Source organism: Wyeomyia smithii, chromosome 1 (assembly GCF_029784165.1).
Source record: "Wyeomyia smithii strain HCP4-BCI-WySm-NY-G18 chromosome 1, ASM2978416v1, whole genome shotgun sequence".
Classification (NCBI taxonomy): domain Eukaryota; kingdom Metazoa; phylum Arthropoda; class Insecta; order Diptera; family Culicidae; genus Wyeomyia; species Wyeomyia smithii.
In genome coordinates, this window is record NC_073694.1 from 117,693,424 (window position 1) to 117,717,063 (window position 23,640).

Here is a 23,640-nt window from a genome sequence, read left to right on the forward strand (position 1 = left end):
CCACCTTCCCAGCGATTTTCTAATTTTTTGGAATCACTCAAACAGCCACAAGAATAGATAACACGGCCGCAAAGGCTAAATAATGGCGCACAAATGTTGAATCATGGTGCCGCCTTTTCACTCGTGTCAAATAATGGTGTCGTTTTTTCATGCTTGCTACTCAAAATTGAGTTATAGTGGTAAATTCAAAAATAAGTTATTCTAGATTAATCTAAAATCAGTGTAAAAATTACACAGAATCACCAAATGCGGTATTCATTTTTTGACGTTTCCATGCAACTTATGAAATTGAATTAAGCTAATTCATTCGCCGTGTTACTTTTCACGAGCGTGTATACCTTGTAGAACTGTCATCATACTTGGCTCTTAGATCAGGCCTGCATAGCATTCTATTTTTTTTGTGAAAGGACAATATTATTCCGCATCTATATAGAAGAATATAAATAGTTGAATTGAGTAACAATGAATTACAACGCTAACAGTCGCATCCGTAAGTTTTTCAACAGAACGTGTTCTCAAAAGTGATCTGTTTAAGTTTTGGAAGAACTTTAGTGCTTTAATGAGTAAATTCAGAAGAAAAAAAAAAGTTACACTAATTTATTTTTTTGGTTTACCCAGCCTCAGGTACAGGCCCGAAAAAACCTAAAAGGGTTAGTGACGTGAACGCCATGGGTGCGCCACCATTCAGTACATTTGAACAAACAGCACAACCTGTTATGGGCAACGTTGGTTTCATTCCACCAACTTCTGGAGCAAATCCGTACATATCAAACAATGTATATGATTTCCAACAATACGCAGGCTATCCCAGTGTATCGCAAGCACATTCACCACAACAATCAGTTATACAATCGAATCAAAATTTGCCAAATCAGCAGACTAGCGTTAGTTCAGGATTCCCTAACCAATTTGTTGTTTTTCAACAACCAATTGTGCAGGACATGGCATTACAATATGGTCAAAAGTTAGCTGATCATGGTAAGGAGCTAGTGAACACGCAATTCGAAAAATACGTTCCAGTTACCAAACTTAAATACTACTTTGCTGTTGATAATAAGTACGTCATTAATAAACTCGGATTAATTTTTTTCCCGTTTTCTCATATGGTAAGTTGTACTCTAAGCAGCGATGTCACGTACATAGATTTATGTGTCATTGCATGGATTTTTAAACGACCTATAATCCCCTTCCCCCTTTTCAATTTGTTTCTTGACATCACTGCAGAATTTTAGTGATTTGATTAAATTTTTAAAGAAATTATCCTAGTTCTTGTGTTTGTAATAAGATTTAATATGTGCTATTTTCTTTCAAATATTAATTTTAATTTTACTTATGCAGTTCCAAGAAATTAATTATCTATAGTTATATAATATGTTTATTTACAGAATTGGTCCTTAAAATATGATCACGACAACCCGGTTCAGCCGCGATATGATATAAACGCTCCTGATTTATATATACCGACAATGGCATATATCACGTACGTCGTTTTAGCTGGTTTAGTGCTAGGTAATATTTCTATTGAATTTATAATTTTTGTGCATTTGCAATTATGCAGCTTCACGAGCAGTAGGGTGTGACAAAAATGAATGTTGGCTCCCATGCACTTTACTGTGTTCCTTATGGGTTTATAACAACTGTGTAACTTTTCAGATTGTTCTATGGACTATATTTTTCAAGTTTCCATAGGATTTTATATGGAAAAATCCACTTTCTCAAAACCTCCAGAGATATTCAGTTGACTTCTAAAAATATATCGATACATGATATTTATAGGAAATTTTATTAGAAGAAGCTCTTCTAAAGACCTTAAGGCGCTACGATGTTTGTAGAAAAAGTTATTCCCCACAAACTGATTGAATATCTGATGAACAGCTCAACATTGAATTTTCCTTGCAAGACTGCTGCAGCACCCAAGTAACCGAAGCATTAAGAGATAGCTTATAATTGGCCCTAATTCAGTCTTCCTAATACCAAATCAGCTAATCTAATGCGTATTAACTTTATATGAAAATTACTAATGTTTAACAACATTATGGTAATCTAGTATTACTGACAACTAAATACCACGAACCAGGATTCGTTAATGACAAGGTATTCTGGACTGACCAGTGCATTAGTAGTAGATAGGCTGTGACGTGTTAGCTTTTTGCAACTTGCATGGAGTTGTATAAAAAATTCGACTAAATTGGTTTATTTTTGTTCTATTTTAGTTTAATGTACAGAAGGGATTCTATCTTGGGCTTCTTTTTCATCTAAACATTGGGTTATTTAGAGTGCCTGTATGAGCAGACTTAATCAAAGTCTCCCAGCAACTGTCACTAATTCTGGTTAATTTTACTTGAGTCTCGTGTACAGTATTTATTTATAGAATTCGATGAAGTTAAGTTTAGTTTTAAGCAGTGCTGGGATATACCACACATACTTGACCTGCCCTATTTTCATGGACTTTCGCCCATACACTTTTTTGAAAATTCAATTCGAGCGTAGATTCTGGTCTAAAAGCCTCTTTAACTTCCTACATGTCAACGTTTATGGAATTATTATCCCATAAATTTACCTACTTGACAATAACAAAAATCTATGTCCCTTCTCATCTGAAATGTTAGTATCATACTTTAGCCTATGGATAGTCCGTCGCAGTTGCAGGCAGGGATGCCACATATACAGATATTTCTTTATTTTACAGATTTTTGAACTGAAAATACAGAATACAGAATCTGTACTACAGAATTACAGAATATTGCCAAAAAAATACAGTTTTTTTTTTTTGCTATACCGACGAACTGAAATCAATTTCAAAGGTAGAATTCGATTATACGACTTTCATAGTTTTGTAAAAAAACAACATTAGGATTATGTTGGTATCGATCCAGAAGAAATGGAGTGTGACTTGAACGAAGCGCGAAAATAAATGTTTCGAAATATTTTTCGGGATTTCTATGCAAAGTCCGTAAAACAAATTGCAAATAGATGCGATTCCACCGATCCTGCTGTAAAAACGGCAACTTTCAGTAATCTTAAATCGTTCGTGAATTTGGAAAATTTAAACGACTTGATGCGACAATTTCCCAAATTTGTAACAGGAAATGACTGATAAGGGCTATCTAACGGATTTCGCACGCTTGGAAAACCTTTTTGACCGGAAGATTCATTAAAACAAATGACTTAACTTGGTCTGAGTTGTTAAACACCACTGGTAATTTCAAGTTTCCGTTACAGATCACTTGTGAAATTTTTCTGGCGTAGGACTACGTCTTTGTTTTCTAAACTAGATTACATTTTGTGAAATTGAAAATGAAACTGGCAAATGTTGCGTCAGATTTCAAACGATTATAGCAAGCGAACGACTTAATGCATCTTAGTCATTTATATGTCGGTGGATAGATAAAATGTGTAACAATTTTTTGATATGATGTTTAACATTGTTGCTTTACTGCTTAATGGTAAATAAGGTGAAAAGTTCCAAGGTCATGCTTTTCCATACATTTCCCTCGCTATTGGCTTGCTTCCCGAGCACAGATAACAATAACATGGAGACGGAATAAATTCCACATATTTCGATTCAAAAAAATGTTTTGTTCCGTTTGTCTTTCTCAAAACTGCGTGGCCACGCCCTCATGGCGCTGAGCTCGAAACAAAAGACTGCGTGTAGAAAATTCAGCTTCAGTCTAGTTTGTCACACAATAGCAAATGGAGTATAGCTGTTAGAGGTACGCGACATTGAGAAACGAGGCTGCATACGAATCATCTTTCTGGCACTGAGGAACATGCTACCTTTATTTTGCATACGCAGCAACAGTTACCATCATACGCTGCAGAATATTTAGCTGGCACAGTTACTGGAGGGCACAGCGGAGAGCAAACTTTATAATGCGCGGTCAAGCAAAATATTCAATGCTACCGATGGTGCGATCATCAGCGTTCTGTTGCAAGAATTTCTAACTGAAGATTATGGAATCGGTTCTTTTCAGAACTATAGATGCTTAGATAAGAGTTATGAGAATTTTCGCAACTACTACTAGTGTAAAATAAATAAATTTAGTCCTACGTCACTATTTTATACATCCCCTAGGGCTGTATACCTTGTAGTATTTTAATAAATCCACACTTTTCTGTATACTTTTAATATTTAGTTAAAACCAGAAATTGCATGGCCTCTAAGCTAATGATCTCAATTTTAAAAGCTGAATGCTACATTGCAGACCAAGGAGGAGATACTAATATTAAATTAACGAAAACTTTTAAAAATAAATTAAACAAAACCTGTATAAACATCACGTAGAGAAAAATGAATTTGTTCAAATATATTCTGCATTCGTTGTTTTGCTTTCGTCTCGATTAGACGCAAATTGTTTATCTCCGTTTGAGTTCGCAAAATAACAATACACGAGTTATCGTACGGGTGTTTTTTTGTCGATTAGTTCTTGTGCTGCGCGATAACAATAGCCTGTTATATATCGGCAGAAACATCTGCACACTGGTAGGGGCAGGCTACCCCGCCAGTGATTCGATACGCAGCTGATATATCAGCAAGAATAATTCTCCCGCACCGCTGTTACCCCGCTAGCAGCACGGACCATCATACGATCGAGCGAGTGGAAGTCAACTACAAGTGGCATCTACAAGGTCGCGTGTAGGACACGGCCACTGCGTCTCAACACGAAGCTGGATCGTCATTGTTTGTTCTGCGGAAACGCTCGATTAATTCTACTATCAGCCGTGAGGTCGTGACTTAGACGTTAGGTGACGTATTACCTTTAGAATTTTTACTATTATTATCAATACTATTACTATGTTATAATATTATTATTAATATTATTATTGATATTATTATTGTTATTATTAATATTATTACTATAATTATTATTATTATTATTATTACTATTGTTATTAGAATTAGTATTACTGTCTTTTTTTATTTGATCCATTGTAGATTGAAAAATTGTTTTTAAAATTTAACATCAACTACTTGAACCCCCCCCCCCCCCATATTCGAATATTTATCGTTTGTGTGCGGTAGAGCGTAACGCTCCCGCAAAATGGACGACATGCAGGTGCAACTTTTCCTGGAGGTGGAAACAAACGGGGAAGAAATTGAAATTTCTCCCATCAGCTCACCCCTACCTTCCCCTGTGCCCTCCCCTTTGCCAAGTCCTGTACCAAGAATACCGGAAGTACGGGTAAAAGCTTACCCAGATGCCGCTGGCGGTCCCTACGTTGTTTTTTTCCGGCCCATAAAGAAGCCATTGAATATTATTCAAATTGGCAAAGACCTGGCAAAACATTTTTCGGCCGTAACCGAGATTACGAAGGTGAGGCCGAACAAACTGCGAGTTGTCGTGAGTAGCTTGAAGCAAGCAAACGAAATTGCTGGCTACGAGCTCTTCACGAGAGAGTATCGCGTGTACATCCCTGCCAAGGATGTAGAAATCGACGGTGTGGTTACCGAGGGGAATCTCACTGTCGATGACATTTTGCGTCATGGAGTTGGCTGTTTTGAAAACCCCTTGATGCAAAGTGTAAAGATACTGGATTGCAAGCAATTGCATTCAGTATCCATCGAAGAAGGGAAGAAGAAATTCCTCCCTTCGGATTCCTTCCGAGTAACATTCGCCGGATCCGCGCTGCCGAACTACGTCCGCTTGGACAGGGTTCGTCTACCTGTACGCCTGTTCGTACCGCGGGTCATGCATTGCCAAAACTGTAAGCAGTTAGGTCACACAGCCACCTACTGCTGCAACAAGGCACGCTGTAGCAAGTGCGGAGGCAATCATGCTGAGAACGCTTGCAGTGGGGATACTGAAAAGTGTCTTTATTGCGAGGGAACTCGGCATGACCTTCCGGCATGTCCCGTGTACAAACAGCGCGAGGAAAAAATTAAGCGTTCCCTTAAGGAACGATCAAAGCGCTCTTTTGCAGAAATGCTTAAGAGGGCTGAGCCACCCTCGACAGGAAACATCTTTTCCTTTTTGCCAACCGATGAGGGTACATCTGACGATCCCGTCGAAGGGTGTTCCTATGCCTTGCCAGAGGGATCTAGGAAGAGGAGAATGCTCAACTCTCCTAATCTTTCTCGTAAAGGTCGTAAGATAACCCCTAGCGGAATGACCAATAAGACAACACAAAAAGGAAGCGGTGAAGAAAAACCGAAGCAAGTACCCCCCGGTTTTAATTTCAAATCAAACCAGGAGTACCCACCGCTTCCTGGGGCACCAAAAACCCCTCGTGCACCCATTTCTCGATCAGAAGACATAAAAGAAACAGGGCTCATAAAATTCTCTGATATTGTGGACTGGATATTTAAAACATTCAACATACCAGATCCCCTTCAAAACATTCTTCTTGCCCTTCTCCCAACAGTGAAAACCTTTTTGAAGCAACTCACAGCAACTTGGCCCCTCATTTCAGCTATCGTATCTTTCGATGACTAATACGTTGAAAGAGGTTAGGAATTTTGTCACTGTGTTACAGTGGAACTGCAGAAGTATCATCCCCAAATTTGATTTATTTTCACATTTGATAAACACATACAATTGTGATGCGTTCGCGCTTTGTGAAACTTTTCTCAATTCAAATGACCAACTTAATTTCCACGATTTTAACATCATTCGTCGAGATCGAGACTCACACGGTGGAGGGGTACTTTTAGGGATCAAAAAGTGCTATTCTTTTTTCAGAATCGACCTCCCCTCGATCTCGAATATTGAAGTTGTTGCCATTCAAACGAATATGAATGGAAAAGACCTTTGTCTTGTTTCGTTATATATTCCCCCATCCGCGCGGATTGAACAGAAGCAACTCCTTGATATAGCAGAGTTGCTTCCCGCACCTTTTTTGATTTTGGGAGATTTTAACTCTCACTGTTCGCTATGGGGGTCGCTGTACGACGACAACCGATCTTCTTTAATTTGTAACTTGATCGACGACTTCAATATGACACTTTTGAATACTGGGGAAGCGACACGTGTACCTAATCCTCCAGCACGTGAAAGCGTGCTTGACCTATCCCTCTGCTCGACATCACTTGCGTTAGATTGCCAGTGGAAAGTAATCAACGATCCCCACGGTAGTGATCATCTTCCAATCGTTATATCAATTGCTAATGGTTCAACTCCCCCGAACCCAATCAATATTTCCTACGACCTTACACGTAATATTGATTGGAGGCGTTATGAGTCTATTACAGCGGAATCTATCGAGACTCACGAGGAACTTCCTCCGGAGGAAGAATACGCGTTCTTAGCTGGCTTGATAATCGACGCCGCGACGCAAGCTCAGACGAAACCGATACCCGGGGTAACGATTATACAACGCCCTCCCAACAAATGGTGGGACAAAGAGTGCTCTGAGCTGTACGCGCGAAGGTCCGCGGCGTATAAGGACTACCGGGAGTACGGCACTGTCAACCTACTACGAAAGTACGAGGCACTGGGCAGGCAGATGAAGAGCTTAGTAAAGGCGAAAAAACGCGGGTACTGGCGGCGGTTCGTAAACGCGTTGTCGAGGGAAACAGCGATGAGCACTCTTTGGGATACCGCCAGGCGCATGCGGAACCGTGACGTTTCGAATGAGAGTGGGGAGTATTCAGATCGCTGGATACTCGATTTTGCCAAAAAGGTCTGTCCGGATTCTGTACCGGAACAGAAAACCTTTCGCGACGCGTTTATAGTAACTACGGAAGAGCCTCCATTTTCGATGTTGGAATTTTCAATGGCTCTCCTGTCGTGCAACAATAAGGCTCCAGGGTTAGATAGAATAAAATTCAACCTGTTGAAGAATCTACCCGACTCTGCAAAAAGACGCTTGTTGGACTTGTTCAACAAGTTTCTTGAGCTAAATATTGTTCCGCATGACTGGAGGGAGGTAAAAGTCATTGCTATTCGGAAACCCGGGAAACCTGCCTCTGATCACAATTCATATAGGCCGATTGCGATGCTCTCTTGCCTCCGGAAATTAATGGAGAAAATGATCCTATTACGGTTAGACAAATGGGTCGAAACAAACGGTTTACTTTCAGATACTCAATTTGGCTTTCGCCGGGGCAAAGGGACGAACGATTGCCTAGCGTTGCTTTCTACTGAAATTCAACTCGCATTTGCTCGAAAAGAGCAAATGGCTTCTGCGTTTTTGGATATTAAGGGGGCTTTTGACTCTGTCTCTGTAGAAGTTTTAAGCGCGAAACTTCATTCGCAGGGACTTTCACTAAATCTGTATAACTTTTTGCTCAATTTGTTGTCAGAAAAGCATATGTATTTCTCACATGGCAATTCGACAACTTCCCGAATTAGTTACATGGGCCTTCCCCGGGGCTCATGTTTAAGTCCTCTCTTATATAATTTTTACGTCAATGACATCGATGAATGTCTTGCAAATTCATGCACGCTAAGGCAACTTGCAGACGATAGCGTTGTATCCATTACTGGTAGCCAGGCTAGCGATCTGCAAGGACCATTGCAAGATACCTTAGACACTGTGAAATTTTCTGGTGATCACTTGTGAAATTTTTCTGGCGTAGGACTACGTCTTTGTTTTCTATACTAGATTACATTTTGTGAAATCTCTGTAGAAGTTTTAAGCGCGAAACTTCATTCGCAGGGACTTTCACTAAATCTGAATAACTTTTTGCTCAATTTGTTGTCAGAAAAGCATATGTATTTCTCACATGGCAATTCGACAACTTCCCGAATTAGTTACATGGGCCTTCCCCAGGGCTCATGTTTAAGTCCTCTCTTATATAATTTTTACGTCAATGACATCGATGAATGTCTTGCAAATTCATGCACGCTAAGGCAACTTGCAGACGATAGCGTTGTATCCATTACTGGTAGCGAGGCTAGCGATCTGCAAGGACCATTGCAAGATACCTTAGACACTGTGAAATTTTCTGGTGATCACTTGTGAAATTTTTCTGGCGTAGGACTACGTCTTTGTTTTCTATACTAGATTACATTTTGTGAAATCTCTGTAGAAGTTTTAAGCGCGAAACTTCATTCGCAGGGACTTTCACTAAATCTGAATAACTTTTTGCTCAATTTGTTGTCAGAAAAGCATATGTATTTCTCACATGGCAATTCGACAACTTCCCGAATTAGTTACATGGGCCTTCCCCAGGGCTCATGTTTAAGTCCTCTCTTATATAATTTTTACGTCAATGACATCGATGAATGTCTTGCAAATTCATGCACGCTAAGGCAACTTGCAGACGATAGCGTTGTATCCATTACTGGTAGCGAGGCTAGCGATCTGCAAGGACCATTGCAAGATACCTTAGACACTGTGAAATTTTCTGGTGATCACTTGTGAAATTTTTCTGGCGTAGGACTACGTCTTTGTTTTTTATACTAGATTACATTTTGTGAAATTGAAAATGAAACTGGCAAATGTTGCGTCAGATTTCAAACGATTATAGCAAGCGAACGACTTAATGCATCTTAGTCATTTATATGTCGGTGGATAGATAAAATGTGTAACAATTTTTTGATATGATGTTTAACATTGTTGCTTTACTGCTTAATGGTAAATAAGGTGAAAAGTTCCAAGGTCATGCTTATCCATACATTTCCCTCGCTATTGGCTTGCTTCCCGAGCACAGATAACAATAACATGGAGACGGAATAAATTCCACATATTTCGATTTAAAAAAATGTTTTGTTCCGTTTGTCTTTCTCAAAACTGCGAGGCCACGCCCTCATGGCGCTGAGCTCGAAACAAAAGACTGCGTGTAGAAAATTCAGCTTCAGTCTAGTTTGTCACACAATAGCAAATGGAGTATAGCTGTTAGAGGTACGCGACATTGAGAAACGAGGCTGCATACGAATCATCTTTCTGGCACTGAGGAACATGCTACCTTTATTTTGCATACGCAGCAACAGTTACCATCATACGCTGCAGAATATTTAGCTGGCACAGTTACTGGAGGGCACAGCGGAGAGCAAACTTTATAATGCGCGGTCAAGCAAAATATTCAATGCTACCGATGGTGCGATCATCAGCGTTCTGTTGCAAGAATTTCTAACTGAAGATTATGGAATCGGTTCTTTTCAGAACTATAGATGCTTAGATAAGAGTTATGAGAATTTTCGCAACTACTACTAGTGTAAAATAAATAGATTTAGTCCTACGTCACTATTTTATACATCCCCTAGGGCTGTATACCTTGTAGTATTTTAATAAATCCACACTTTTCTGTATACTTTCAATATTTAGTTAAAACCAGAAATTGCATGGCCTCTAAGCTAATGATTTCAATTTTAAAAGCTGAATGCTACATTGCAGACCAAGGAGGAGATACTAATATTAAATTAACGAAAACTTTTAAAAATAAATTAAACAAAACCTGTATAAACATCACGTAGAGAAAAATGAATTTGTTCAAATATATTCTGCATTCGTTGTTTTGCTTTCGTCTCGATTAGACGCAAATTGTTTATCTCCGTTTGAGTTCGCAAAATAACAATACACGAGTTATCGTACGGGTGTTTTTTTGTCGATTAGTTCTTGTGCTGCGCGATAACAATAGCCTGTTATATATCGGCAGAAACATCTGCACACTGGTAGGGGCAGGCTACCCCGCCAGTGATTCGATACGCAGCTGATATATCAGCAAGAATAATTCTCCCGCACCGCTGTTACCCCGCTAGCAGCACGGACCATCATACGATCGAGCGAGTGGAAGTCAACTACAAGTGGCATCTACAAGGTCGCGTGTAGAACACGGCCACTGCGTCTCAACACGAAGCTGAATCGTCATTGTTTGTTCTGCGGAGACGCTCGATTAATTCTACCATCAGCCGTGAGGTCGTGACTTAGACGTTCGGTGACGTATTACCTTTAGAATTTTTACTATTATTATCAATTCTATTACTATGTTATAATATTATAATAAATATTATTATTGATATTATTTTTGTTATTATTAATATTATTACTATAATTATTATTATTACTATTGTTCTTAGAATTAGTATTACTGTCTTTTTTTATTTGATCCATTGTAGATTGAAAAATTGTTTTTAAAATTTAACATCAACTACTTGAACCCCCCCCCCCCCCCATATTCGAATATTTATCGTTTGTGTGCGGTAGAGCGTAACGCTCCCGCAAAATGGACGACATGCAGGTTCAACTTTTCCTGGAGGTGGAAACAAACGGGGAAGAAATTGAAATTTCTCCCATCAGCTCACCCCTACCTTCCCCTGTGCCCTCCCCTTTGCCAAGTCCTGTACCAAGAGTACCGGAAGTACGAGTAAAAGCTTACCCAGATGCCGCTGGCGGTCCCTACGTTGTTTTTTTCCGGCCCATAAAGAAGCCATTGAATATTATTCAAATTGGCAAAGACCTGGCAAAACATTTTTCGGCCGTAACCGAGATTACGAAGGTGAGGCCGAACAAACTGCGAGTTGTCGTGAGTAGCTTGAAGCAAGCAGACGAAATTGCTGGCTACGAGCTCTTCACGAGAGAGTATCGCGTGTACATCCCTGCCAAGGATGTAGAAATCGACGGTGTGGTTACCGAGGGGAATCTCACTGTCGATGACATTTTGCGTCATGGAGTTGGCTGTTTTAAAAACCCCTTGATGCAAAGTGTAAAGATACTGGATTGCAAGCAATTGCATTCAGTGTTCATCGAAGAAGGGAAGAAGAAATTCCTCCCTTCGGATTCCTTCCGAGTAACATTCGCCGGATCCGCGCTGCCGAACTACGTCCGCTTGGACAGGGTTCGTCTACCTGTACGCCTGTTCGTACCGCGGGTCATGCATTGCCAAAACTGTAAGCAGTTAGGTCACACAGCCACCTACTGCTGCAACAAGGCACGCTGTAGCAAGTGCGGAGGCAATCATGCTGAGAACGCTTGCAGTGGGGATACTGAAAAGTGTCTTTATTGCGAGGGAACTCGGCATGACCTTCCGGCATGTCCCGCGTACAAACAGCGCGAGGAAAAAATTAAGCGTTCCCTTAAGGAACGATCAAAGCGCTCTTTTGCAGAAATGCTTAAGAGGGCTGAGCCACCCTCGACAGGAAACATCTTTTCCTTTTTGCCAACCGATGAGGGTACATCTGACGATCCCGTCGAAGGGTGTTCCTATGCCTTGCCAGAGGGATCTAGGAAGAGGAGAATGCTCAACTCTCCTAATCTTTCTCGTAAAGGTCGTAAGAAGCGGAATGACCGTAAAGGTCGTAAGAAGCGGAATGACCAATAAGACAACACAAAAAGGAAGCGGTGAAGAAAAACCGAAGCAAGTACCCCCCGGTTTTAATTTCAAACAGTGGCGTCTCGTCCTATTGTGCACTACGTGCACTACACCAGGTGTTGTGGGTGGGGGCCGATTTCAAGAATATCAAACAAAAGTCAAAAGCTAAAAAAATCCATCAAACAGTATCAATGATCAACTAGTATTGCTCGCTGTGTACCATTTCTAGTGCACAAAATGAAAAAATACATGTGACCATGCTTTACCCACTCTACCTTAAGTTAACTCTGGAAATCAATGAGTGATGAGAACGTGAGACATAAAACAGACCCAAAATCTCTCTGCGCAGTGCACTTTTCAATGTACACAATATTGTTATGTATCTACATACCGAGCGTTTACGCGTGTGGCAAGTGGTTTTGGTTTCAAGACCGATGTGTTAGTGTTGATTCCGTGCACTCCCGTCAGTGAACTTGAAGAGATGAGAGCAAACACGGAGAGCGTTGAAATTTGACAACGTTGTACACTCTCCGCAAGTATTGAATGCTGCTTCATCAGAGAAGGGATAGGTGGGAAACTGAGGCCTCTGTCATGCCGAGTGCGGCGCGGCGCGAACTACGGCAAAACAGTTCGGGATCTGCTCTGACGCGCGTGAGTCTTCATTGCTGATATTATTCCTCACCGTGAGAAGAGACGCAGCTCGCGCCGCGCCGCACTCGGCATGACAGAGGCCTGAGTGAGGCCCTCGCCATGCAGTATGCGGCAATACGCGACAAGTGTCTTTTCTCACGGTGAGGAATAATATTAACAATGAAAATCCCGAACTGTTTCGACGCTATTCGCGTCTCGCCGCATTCTGCATGACAAGGGCCTAAGGCCGGTGTTAGTATTGGCTACTGAAAATACGCTCGGTGGCATTGTATATATGTAACACACACGCGATGTTGTATTGCCTGGGTGGTAGAATGAAATGATTTTCATTCAGTACTTTTTAAGAGGCAAGTGCAGTACGTTAAAATAAATATGGAGCTAGATCTTGTTGAAGACCTTCTAGTCAAGCCATTCGTAAGGCGATCTGTTGAAGAAAAGCTCTTGATCACAAAAATGCAAGTTCCTCGACCAAAGCTAGAAAATCTCAAGTCAACGTTTGTCAGAGGTGGAAAGACAATTACACGAAAATTTAACGTGAACGCTTATGATGCAACGTGGCTGTGCGGCTCACAGACACGTGGTAAACTATTTTGCTGGCCGTGTCTCTTGTTTCAAAATCCTAGTGATAAATGCGTGTGGATAAAGGATGGATATGGAGATTTGAACCATCTTTCCTCGGCCATGAAGGGGCATGCAGCGACTAAAGAGCATATTAACAACGCTATGGCACACCGCACGTTTGAAAGAACGAGGATTGATGAGGCGCTGGATCATGCACACGAAATTGCAAGGAAAAACCATAACGCTCAAGTGAAAAGAAATAGGGAAGGAATGACAACATTGATTGATTTAACATGTTTCCTTGGCTCGCATGGTCTAAGCTTTCGAGGTCATAACGAACAACACGATTCCGTCAATAAAGGCAACTATAAGGATCTCTGTGAATTCATAGCATCCAGAGACGTGGCCTTCGCTGATTTCATCAACAACAATTCAGTGTTTTCGGGAACATCCGCTTCCATTCAGAACGAGCTTATAGAAGTCATTGGATCTTTTATGATTGAAGAAATCTTCCGGGAAGTGCAAAATGCTGAATTTATTTCTGTGATGGTCGATGAAACCACTGATGTTGCGAGAAAATCTCAGTTGGCTACGACTTTTCGATATTGTTTGAAAGATGGTAAGTAAAATTAATAGTATTTTTTGTGTAATGAAAAGGATTGAGTTGAAATGCATTGTTATCTTTGTGAAACCCGTCTGTAGGTACGCCCGTTGAAAGATTCGTGGATTTGTGTGATGTAAGCAACGACAAAACCGCTGTAGCCCTTGCCAGAGAAGTAGTTTCGTTGTTGGAAAAATTCAGCGTGACCCCTGAAAAATTGGTAGCACAGACATACGATGGAGCTCATGTTATGTCGGGTGTTGCTGGCGGAACGCAAGCGATCGTCAAAAAATTATACCGTGATGCCGACTACATACATTGTAAGGCCCATGTTTTAAATCTTGTTTTGCTGCACGCTTGCAACTACCAAGATACAAGAAAGTTTCTCACTACACTGTCTACACTGGCTTCGTTCTTTACTCAAAGTCCTAAAAGAGATTCAGAATTGAAAAACTACATCCAGCGTAAAATTCCAAACGTTTGTAAAGTGAAGTGGGCATATACATCCAGAATGGTTAATATTGTAGAAGCTCACTATTCTGAACTAACCACGTGTTTGGGCGAAATGTATCTCGGAAACGTTAAATGGGACGGCGAAACTTGTTCCCTAGCAAGGGGGTTACACAGTTTCATGCTCGAATTTGACACCATCTTTTATTTGAAAGTATTTTCGGCAGTATTTTCGTTCACTGATATTTTGTATCAAACTCTTCAAACGAAGGAACTTGACTACATTGAATGCGGCAAAAGCGTGAGAAATACTCGTGAAAACATTAGTAATTTACAGACGGACAAGAAGTACAAAGCGATCTGGCAGGAATGCTTGGAAATTACTGGTGAAACATACGACGGAAATCGATACGACCAATACTTCAAGAAATATAACGCAGTGATCACACGTATAATTTCTGAATTTGACCAACGTTTTGCTGACTTAAACAAGCGGAGCTATTTGAGTTTGCTGGACTGTTCTAAGTTTAGCGGATATTGCGAGCAGTTCCCTAAGGATTTGGTTGATGCTATCTGTTCTCGGTACACTGGTTTTGACAAAGTGAAACTGGGAAACGAACTTAAAGTTTTCTACTCAAAAGAGGAATTTTCGGGAGAAAAAGTACCGGAAATCATGCAGATCCTAATGGAAAAAAACCTTGAAGACATCTTCTCGGAGATTTCACGCCTTGTCCGATTGGTCTTGACGCTCCCTTCCACAACAGCATCAGTCGAAAGAAGCTTCTCAATCCTGAGAAGACTCAAATCATATCTACGATCAACGATGGGAGACAATAGGCTAAAATGGCTTATGCTGATGGCTGTTGAAAGTTCTTTGCTACACAAATTACAACATCAGAGTGGTTTCAGTGATGAAACAATTGATAGATTCGCCCGTAGAGCGGATCGTAGAATTCCGCTGCTGTACAAATGAATGCTTAATTGAGAGTTTCTAAGAATAAATCTGGTGTTTGAAGACGATATTTTTATAAATAAATTTGATTCTTTTTATGACAGCTAATGATAGATTTTCAGAAAATATGAATACTAAATCAGATAAATGCAATGCATGTGTTTTATTATGTACATTTCTGGCGATGGCCACTGGGGAAGGAGGAGGGGAGGGGGTAGGTGTTTGTATGGGACAACCTTGAGTGCACAGTCAATATCCAAATCCACGAGACGCCACTGATTTCAAATCAAACCAGGAGTACCCACCGCTTCCTGGGGCACCAAAAACCCCTCGTGCACCCATTTCTCGATCAGAAGACATAAAAGAAACAGGGCTCATAAAATTCTCTGATATTGTGGACTGGATATTTAAAACATTCAACATACCAGATCCCCTTCAAAACATTCTTCTTGCCCTTCTCCCAACAGTGAAAACCTTTTTGAAGCAACTCACAGCAACTTGGCCCCTCATTTCAGCTATCGTATCTTTCGATGACTAATACGTTGAAAGAGGTTAGGAATTTTGTCACTGTGTTACAGTGGAACTGCAGAAGTATCATCCCCAAATTTGATTTATTTTCACATTTGATAAACACATAAAATTGTGATGCGTTCGCGCTTTGTGAAACTTTTCTCAATTCAAATGACCAACTTAATTTCCACGATTTTAACATCATTCGTCGAGATCGAGACTCACACGGTGGAGGGGTACTTTTAGGGATCAAAAAGTGCTATTCTTTTTTCAGAATCGACCTCCCCTCGATCTCGAATATTGAAGTTGTTGCCATTCAAACCAATATGAATGGAAAAGACCTTTGCCTTGTTTCGTTATATATTCCCCCATCCGCGCGGATTGAACAGAAGCAACTCCTTGATATAGCAGAATTGCTTCCCGCACCTTTTTTGATCTTGGGAGATTTTAACTCTCACTGTTCGCTATGGGGGTCGCTGTACGACGACAACCGATCTTCTTTAATTTGTAACTTGATCGACGACTTCAATATGACACTTTTGAATACTGGGGAAGCGACACGTGTACCTAATCCTCCAGCACGTGAAAGCGTGCTTGACCTATCCCTCTGCTCGACATCACTTGCGTTAGATTGCCAGTGGAAAGTAATCAACGATCCCCACGGTAGTGATCATCTTCCAATCGTTATATCAATTGCTAATGGTTCAACTCCCCCGAACCCAATCAATATTTCCTACGACCTTACACGTAATATTGATTGGAGGCGTTATGAGTCTATTACAGCGGAATCTATCGAGACTCACGAGGAACTTCCTCCGGAGGAAGAATACGCGTTCTTAGCTGGCTTGATAATCGACGCCGCGACGCAAGCTCAGACGAAACCGATACCCGGGGTAACGATTAGACAACGCCCTCCCAACAAATGGTGGGACAAAGAGTGCTCTGAGCTGTACGCGCGAAGGTCCGCGGCGTATAAGGACTACCGGGAGTACGGCACTGTCAACCTACTACGAAAGTACGAGGCACTGGGCAGGCAGATGAAGAGCTTAGTAAAGGCGAAAAAACGCGGGTATTGGCGGCGGTTCGTGAACGCGTTGCCGAGGGAAACAGCGATGAGCACTCTTTGGGATACCGCCAGGCGCATGCGGAACCGTGACGTTTCGAATGAGAGTGAGGAGTATTCAGATCGCTGGATACTCGATTTTGCCAAAAAGGTCTGTCCGGATTCTGTACCGGAACAGAAAACCTTTCGCGACGCGTTTATAGTAACTACGGAAGAGCCTCCATTTTCGATGTTGGAATTTTCAATGGCTCTCCTGTCGTGCAACAATAAGGCTCCAGGGTTAGATAGAATAAAATTCAACCTGTTGAAGAATCTACCCGACTCTGCAAAAAGACGCTTGTTGGACTTGTTCAACAAGTTTCTTGAGCTAAATATTGTTCCGCATGACTGGAGGGAGGTAAAAGTCATTGCTATTCGGAAACCCGGGAAACCTGCCTCTGATCACAATTCATATAGGCCGATTGCGATGCTCTCTTGCCTCCGGAAATTAATGGAGAAAATGATCCTATTACGGTTAGACAAATGGGTCGAAACAAACGGTTTACTTTCAGATACTCAATTTGGCTTTCGCCGGGGCAAAGGGACGAACGATTGCCTAGCGTTGCTTTCTACTGAAATTCAACTCGCATTTGCTCGAAAAGAGCAAATGGCTTCTGCGTTCTTGGATATTAAGGGGGCTTTTGACTCTGTCTCTGTAGAAGTTTTAAGCGCGAAACTTCATTCGCAGGGACTTTCACTAAATCTGAATAACTTTTTGCTCAATTTGTTGTCAGAAAAGCATATGTATTTCTCACATGGCAATTCGACAACTTCCCGAATTAGTTACATGGGCCTTCCCCAGGGCTCATGTTTAAGTCCTCTCTTATATAATTTTTACGTCAATGACATCGATGAATGTCTTGCAAATTCATGCACGCTAAGGCAACTTGCAGACGATAGCGTTGTATCCATTACTGGTAGCGAGGCTAGCGATCTGCAAGGACCATTGCAAGATACCTTAGACAATTTGTCTGAGTAAAACGATCTCTCAGGTTTTAGTCGCTAAATATCTCGGGGTCTGGTTCGACTCTAAATGCAGCTGGGCTTGTCATATTAGGTATCTGACACGAAAATGCCAACAGAGGATTAATTTTCTTCGTACGATTACCGGAACCTGGTGGGGAGCCCACCCAGGAGACCTTCTAAGGCTTTACCAAACAACGATATTGTCAGTTCTTGAGTACGGCTGTTTCTGCTTTCGCTCCGCCGCGAACACGCACATTATAAAATTAGAGAGAATACAATATCGTTGTTTGCGTATTGCCTTGGGTTGCATGCAGTCGACCCATACGATGAGTCTTGAAGTGTTAGCGGGTATTCTTCCGTTGAAACATCGTTTTTGAAATCTCTCTTACCGGTTGCTAATTCGATGCACAGTTATGAACCCATTAGTAATTGAAAATTTCGAGAGGTTGGTCGACCTTCAATCTCAATCCAGATTTATGACTTTATATTTTGACTATATGGCTCAAGATATTAATCCTTCTTCATACGATTCCTCCAATGTCGCACTTTTAGATACTTCTAATAATGCTATATTCTTCGACACCACCATGAAACAAGACATTTCTGGTATCCCGGATCAATTGCGACCCCAAGAGATCCCTAAGATTTTTTCGAATAAGTTTAAACATGTTAGTTATGATAAAAGGTTTTACACTGACGGATCTAATCTAGATGAGTCCACTGGCTTCGGTGTTTTCCACGAAAATTTTACCGCCTCCTACAAACTCGATGCTCCTGCTTCCGTGTACGTCGCAGAACTTGCTGCTATTCAGTACTCTCTTGGAATCATCGAAACCCTACCCACAGACCACTACTTCATCTTCACAGATAGTCTCAGTGCCATTGAGGCTCTGCGATCGATGAAGCCTGTGAAGCACACCCCGTATTTCCTGGGGAAAATACGGCGGTTTTTAAGTGCTTTAACAGATAAAAATTACCGGGTTACCTTAGCGTGGGTCCCTTCTCATTGCTCGATTCCGGGTAATGAAAAGGCTGACTCTTTTGCTAAGGTGGGTGCTATTGATGGCGATATTTATGAAAGACAAATTGCTTATGATGAATTTCATAGCATTTTGCGTCAGAGAACACTCAACAGTTGGCAATCATCATGGAACTCAGATGAACTGGGACGGTGGCTACATTCCATTTTTCCTATGGTATCGACGAAAGCATGGTTCAAGGGGTTGGATGTAGGTCGGGACTTCATTCGCGTGATGTCCAGACTTATGTCCAATCACTACACGTTAAACACGCATCTCTTTCGTATAGGGCTTGTAGACAGTAATCACTGCGTTTGTGGCGATGGCTACCATGACATCGAGCATGTTGTTTGGTCGTGTACCGAATACTGTGGTGTTAGGTCCGAGCTTATAGATTCCCTTCGGGCCCGAGGAAAACAACCGAACGTACCCGTTAGAGACATTCTGGGAATCGGTGATCTCCAGTACATGACACAGCTATACTGCTTTCTGAAAAACGCTGACATTAAAATTTAAAATTTTCTTTGTCTATTTGTCAGATTAAGGATACAAATATGCTATGCTGAAGACACGGAAACGAGAGCCCGCATCTATGCTTACACAAATATTTTGAACCCACAACAAACAAGAATACAATTGCTCTACCAGTTGAAAAACGAAGTTCCAAAATAGTTTTAAGTCAAAATTGTATCTCCCCTCCTCTCACCTTAAATCCCCACTAGCTCGTAGTCGGCCGCGAGAATAAAGAAAAGGCCTCCCTCTTTTCCCTGCTAACGTAGAATTAATACGAATTGTACTTGGCTCAGTAAAACAGAAAATGTATCGTGTCGTGTCAAATAAACTAATTTAAACCTAAAAAAAAAATATATTCTGCAAGCAAAAATGTTTTCATCCAAAAGTCTGAGTTTGCTCGATACAGATTTTTTTTTTCTTGAGATACAGGGGTGGTATTGCGCAGCTCGATTCGAGCGATTTTCGAGTAGGTCACATACTGCCAGGTATGCTTTAAGCTGAGAAGGAGCTGTCATTGTCATTAGTCCCGCGACTCATCTAACCCGCAAAGTCGGAAAAAACACAAAAATGGAACATAACGCCCCTCAGCGACCATTTAGTTTTATTCGAGTTGCTCGAAACGAAATACGCAATGCCACCCCAGATATACAGATATTTTCAAAGAAAAATACAGATATAAATGTGGCAACCCTGGTCGCAGGATCAGTTCAGACACGCTGTTTGTTTCAGCTTTAAAGGTATACTAGATGTATACTACGTTTTACTGCAGTATTATCGAGGAAAAAGTAGTAAAGCGAGTAGTATTTGCAGCAAAAAAATACTCTCGTTATGAAATGCTATGCATTTGCCGCATTTCATTAAAGCTAACACGTCCTATTTAAGAGTGTATGTGTGAATCGTGTATCGAAACACTTCGAGTCCAGAGTATCTTTCCATTAACGTACCCTGACCGCGAACGCTAAAATGTAGAAATGTGGAGAAAGCTTTTAATTTTATCGTGCCAAAGTGCCAAAAACAAGTTTAAAATGAGCGGTGATTCTTAAAAACAGGTATTCTGTGCTCATTCATGTAGTTCAGCAGCGGCCGAAACAACAACGAACGAATACCTGGAATAAACCATGTGGATTACTCGAGAGTGCTCCAAATAAGCAATTATGATGCTTATTATTCCTGAAAAGATAGTCCAATTCTGGCGTTGAATTAATGCATGATTTTTAGATTACTAAAAATGCTAGTTTTTTTTATTGAAACATAATAATGAGTGATCATTACGGTGTTAACACATCGATACATATCAAATACCAAAATTTAGTTTTTTTTGAAAAACGTGAACGAATGCGGATATTTGAAAAAAAGGTGGCAATTTCACTTAAAGCGAGGAGTCAAATTGCTGCAGACTTTCTTTCTAGGGTTAAGAGTTGCCATCTGCAGCACTTTATTGGCTTTATTGGGCAAGCTGCTGGCTGCTGTTGCAATCTATCCGTAAGTAGGACGAGAAATAATTTCGCATGCCGCAGAAGTATTGCTAGAAAAGTTAAAAGTTTAGCCGTTCGTCAGATATTCAATCAGTTTGGGGTGAATAACTGTTCCTACAAATATCGTAGCGCCTTACGGCTTTCAGATAAGTTTTCCCAGGAGAAATTATTCCAAATATGTATTGATATATTTTTATAACTGGACATCTTTGGAAACTAGGGGGGTAGAGCTCATCGAAACTTAGCCAGCTGAACACTCACCGATTACCTGACGATCTTCCCGACAGGAAAACGTCTGCAAATATTGTCTCTCATAATAGTATTTCGCTCACTGTATCACAAGCTATTGCGAGCAGATGGGCGATGGAGAGAAGAGAAAAGCATCGGGGCACGAGAGCCAAGTATCTCCTGGGTGGCGCTGAACGGTGAGAGCGAAAATGCACAAGAATGAAAAGGTGCAATAGAGGTGCCTCACCAGACCTCGCCACCGAACTGGAGAGATCATCATCATCATCGAATTTAAAGAGGCCTGTGGCCTGTGCGGGGTTTCGGCTTGGTCGGGCATGGTTTGGGGGTGCCTCAGGGCGCTCAAGGTTTCGGTGTTTTGACCCTCGAGGGTTAGCATTCTTGATGGAGGGTTATGTTTAGGATGCCTGCTGAGCATTGGAATAATTAACTTGTGGTTTGGTGAATCATTTTTATGTTTACTAGGTATCTTGACCTAAATTTGTTGTTGGGAATGTCCATTTTTGGGGGTCGGAGCTTCGGCGCTTTGGAGCGCCATTGGATAGTGTCCGATTGGGCTGAAATTTTGCGCAGATTGTTTGACATGACCAGTTTCGCTGCCACCCTAACACACATACATACACCCATATGCACATATGTGATTCGTTTTAAACTACGCGACTTTTTTACTTTTGACGTAGAACTACGTTTTTCTTTAGCCTACCACATAGGGATGTAAATACGAAAACTATAAACGAAAAGGGGACAAAATATGTCCCTTTTTAAATGCTTATAAATCGGTTTGTTTTCAACCGATTTCCTTCATTTCCGCAGCAATTGTTCGGAAAATTATACACGCATCCACCCAAATGAAGAAAATTGTTGATTGATTATGCAAACTATTGTTCTATTGATAATTGTCAAGCCTTGTTTAAACGAAAATTACGTCCTCTGATTGGTCACTCGCTGCCTTTCCCTAAAAAGGTCGACAGAATAGTATAACTAGTTACCTGCAGTAGCGGGTTGCGCCAGTACACAAATCACAGTACACAGCAGCAGCGAGGTAGCTGTCTTATTTACTGAATGCGGAAACTGCTTTTACAGAGTTTGAACAGCGAAATGCCTTTCTCAAGGCGAATAATCAAGTAATTGAAGGTTAATAATTTTTGGCAATAACACAATCATGCTGTGCTGGATTCTAGCAATCAAATTACTTTATTTATTTACTTAATTCTCCTCACTGCTGGGGCAGCACAGAGGCTGCGATCAGCATAACCAATCTAAGCAACAAACTGCACTGTTTGAACGCATTTTCAAAGGCAGTTAATTCGACTATGCAGAACTGATATGAAGTCGATATAATCCATCAGCATGGAGAGAACTTCGTCGTCTCCCAGAGTCCCAGCTGCTTAGTTGCAATTGCAACATGATGCAACACGCAACAGCGAGCAAACGAAATCGCTTGCTTGATTACAAGCCGTAATACGATACGGGTTAAAATCGTTGCGTGCATGAGATCACTATCGGTGTTTATTCGCTGGATACAAAATTAAATGCGAATTGTGGAATAATTCGTCTAAAGAAAATTACAGAACGGGTAAACAGAACGGAAAGGCGTGGCCTATTTCGTAGCAACTTTCGGCTATGAAACAGTGTTTCTGGTAAAATCAGCTACTACATTCGTTAGTCGAAAGGTGAGCTGGCTGGATCATCCACAACGTGGGCAGGAGGCAGATAATGGCACTTAGTAGTCAGGGATGCCACATATACAGATTTTTCTGTATTTTACAGACTTTTGAACTGAAAAAGCAATACAAATTCTGTATTACAGAATTACAGAATAATGCCAAAAATACAGATTTTACAGATTTTTTTTTTTGTTATACCGACGAACTGAAATAAATTTCAAAGGTAGAATTCGATTATACGATTTTCAAAGTTTTGTAAAGTAAACAACATCAGGATTATGTAGGTATCGATGAAGAAGTAGGTAGTGGAATGTGACTTGAACGAAGTGCGAAAACGAACGTTTTGAAATATTTGTCAGGATTCCTATTCAAGATTCGTAAAACAAATCGCAAAGAGGTGCATTTTCACAGATCCTGTTGTTAAAATGGCTTTAAGTTATCTTAAATCGTTCGTGAAAATGAAGAATTTAAACGATTTGATGCGACAATTCCTCAAGTTCGTAACAGTAACTGACTGACAAGGGCTGTCTAACGAATTTCGCACGCTTGAAAAAAACTTTTTGACCGGAAGATTTATTGAAACAAATGACTCGACTTAGTGTGAGCTGTTGACCACCATTAGGCGGAATGGTCAAGTTTCCATTACAGATCATTTGTGAGAATTTTTTAAATAAATCCACACTCTTCTGCTTGCTGAAAACGCTTATTTTGAGTATATAGTTGAAACCAGAAAT

General features: G+C 40.9%; 1 protein-coding gene across 2 annotated transcripts in view; it reads left to right on the forward strand.

The window, feature by feature from the left end:
- The first annotated feature begins 328 nt into the window (after window positions 1–328).
- Window positions 329–23,640, forward strand: part of LOC129719236 (protein YIF1B-B) — a 34,782-nt gene continuing 11,470 nt past the window's right edge. The window contains exons 1-3 of one of the 2 annotated variants that reach the window (XM_055670739.1): window positions 329–490; window positions 619–1,106; window positions 1,386–1,509. In XM_055670739.1, coding sequence (XP_055526714.1) covers window positions 463–490; window positions 619–1,106; window positions 1,386–1,509 — 640 coding nt within the window. In that variant the 5' untranslated portion in view covers window positions 329–462. Of the gene's footprint in view, window positions 564–618; window positions 1,107–1,385; window positions 1,510–23,640 lie in introns of both variants that reach the window. The other variant, XM_055670740.1, reaches the window with a different exon arrangement.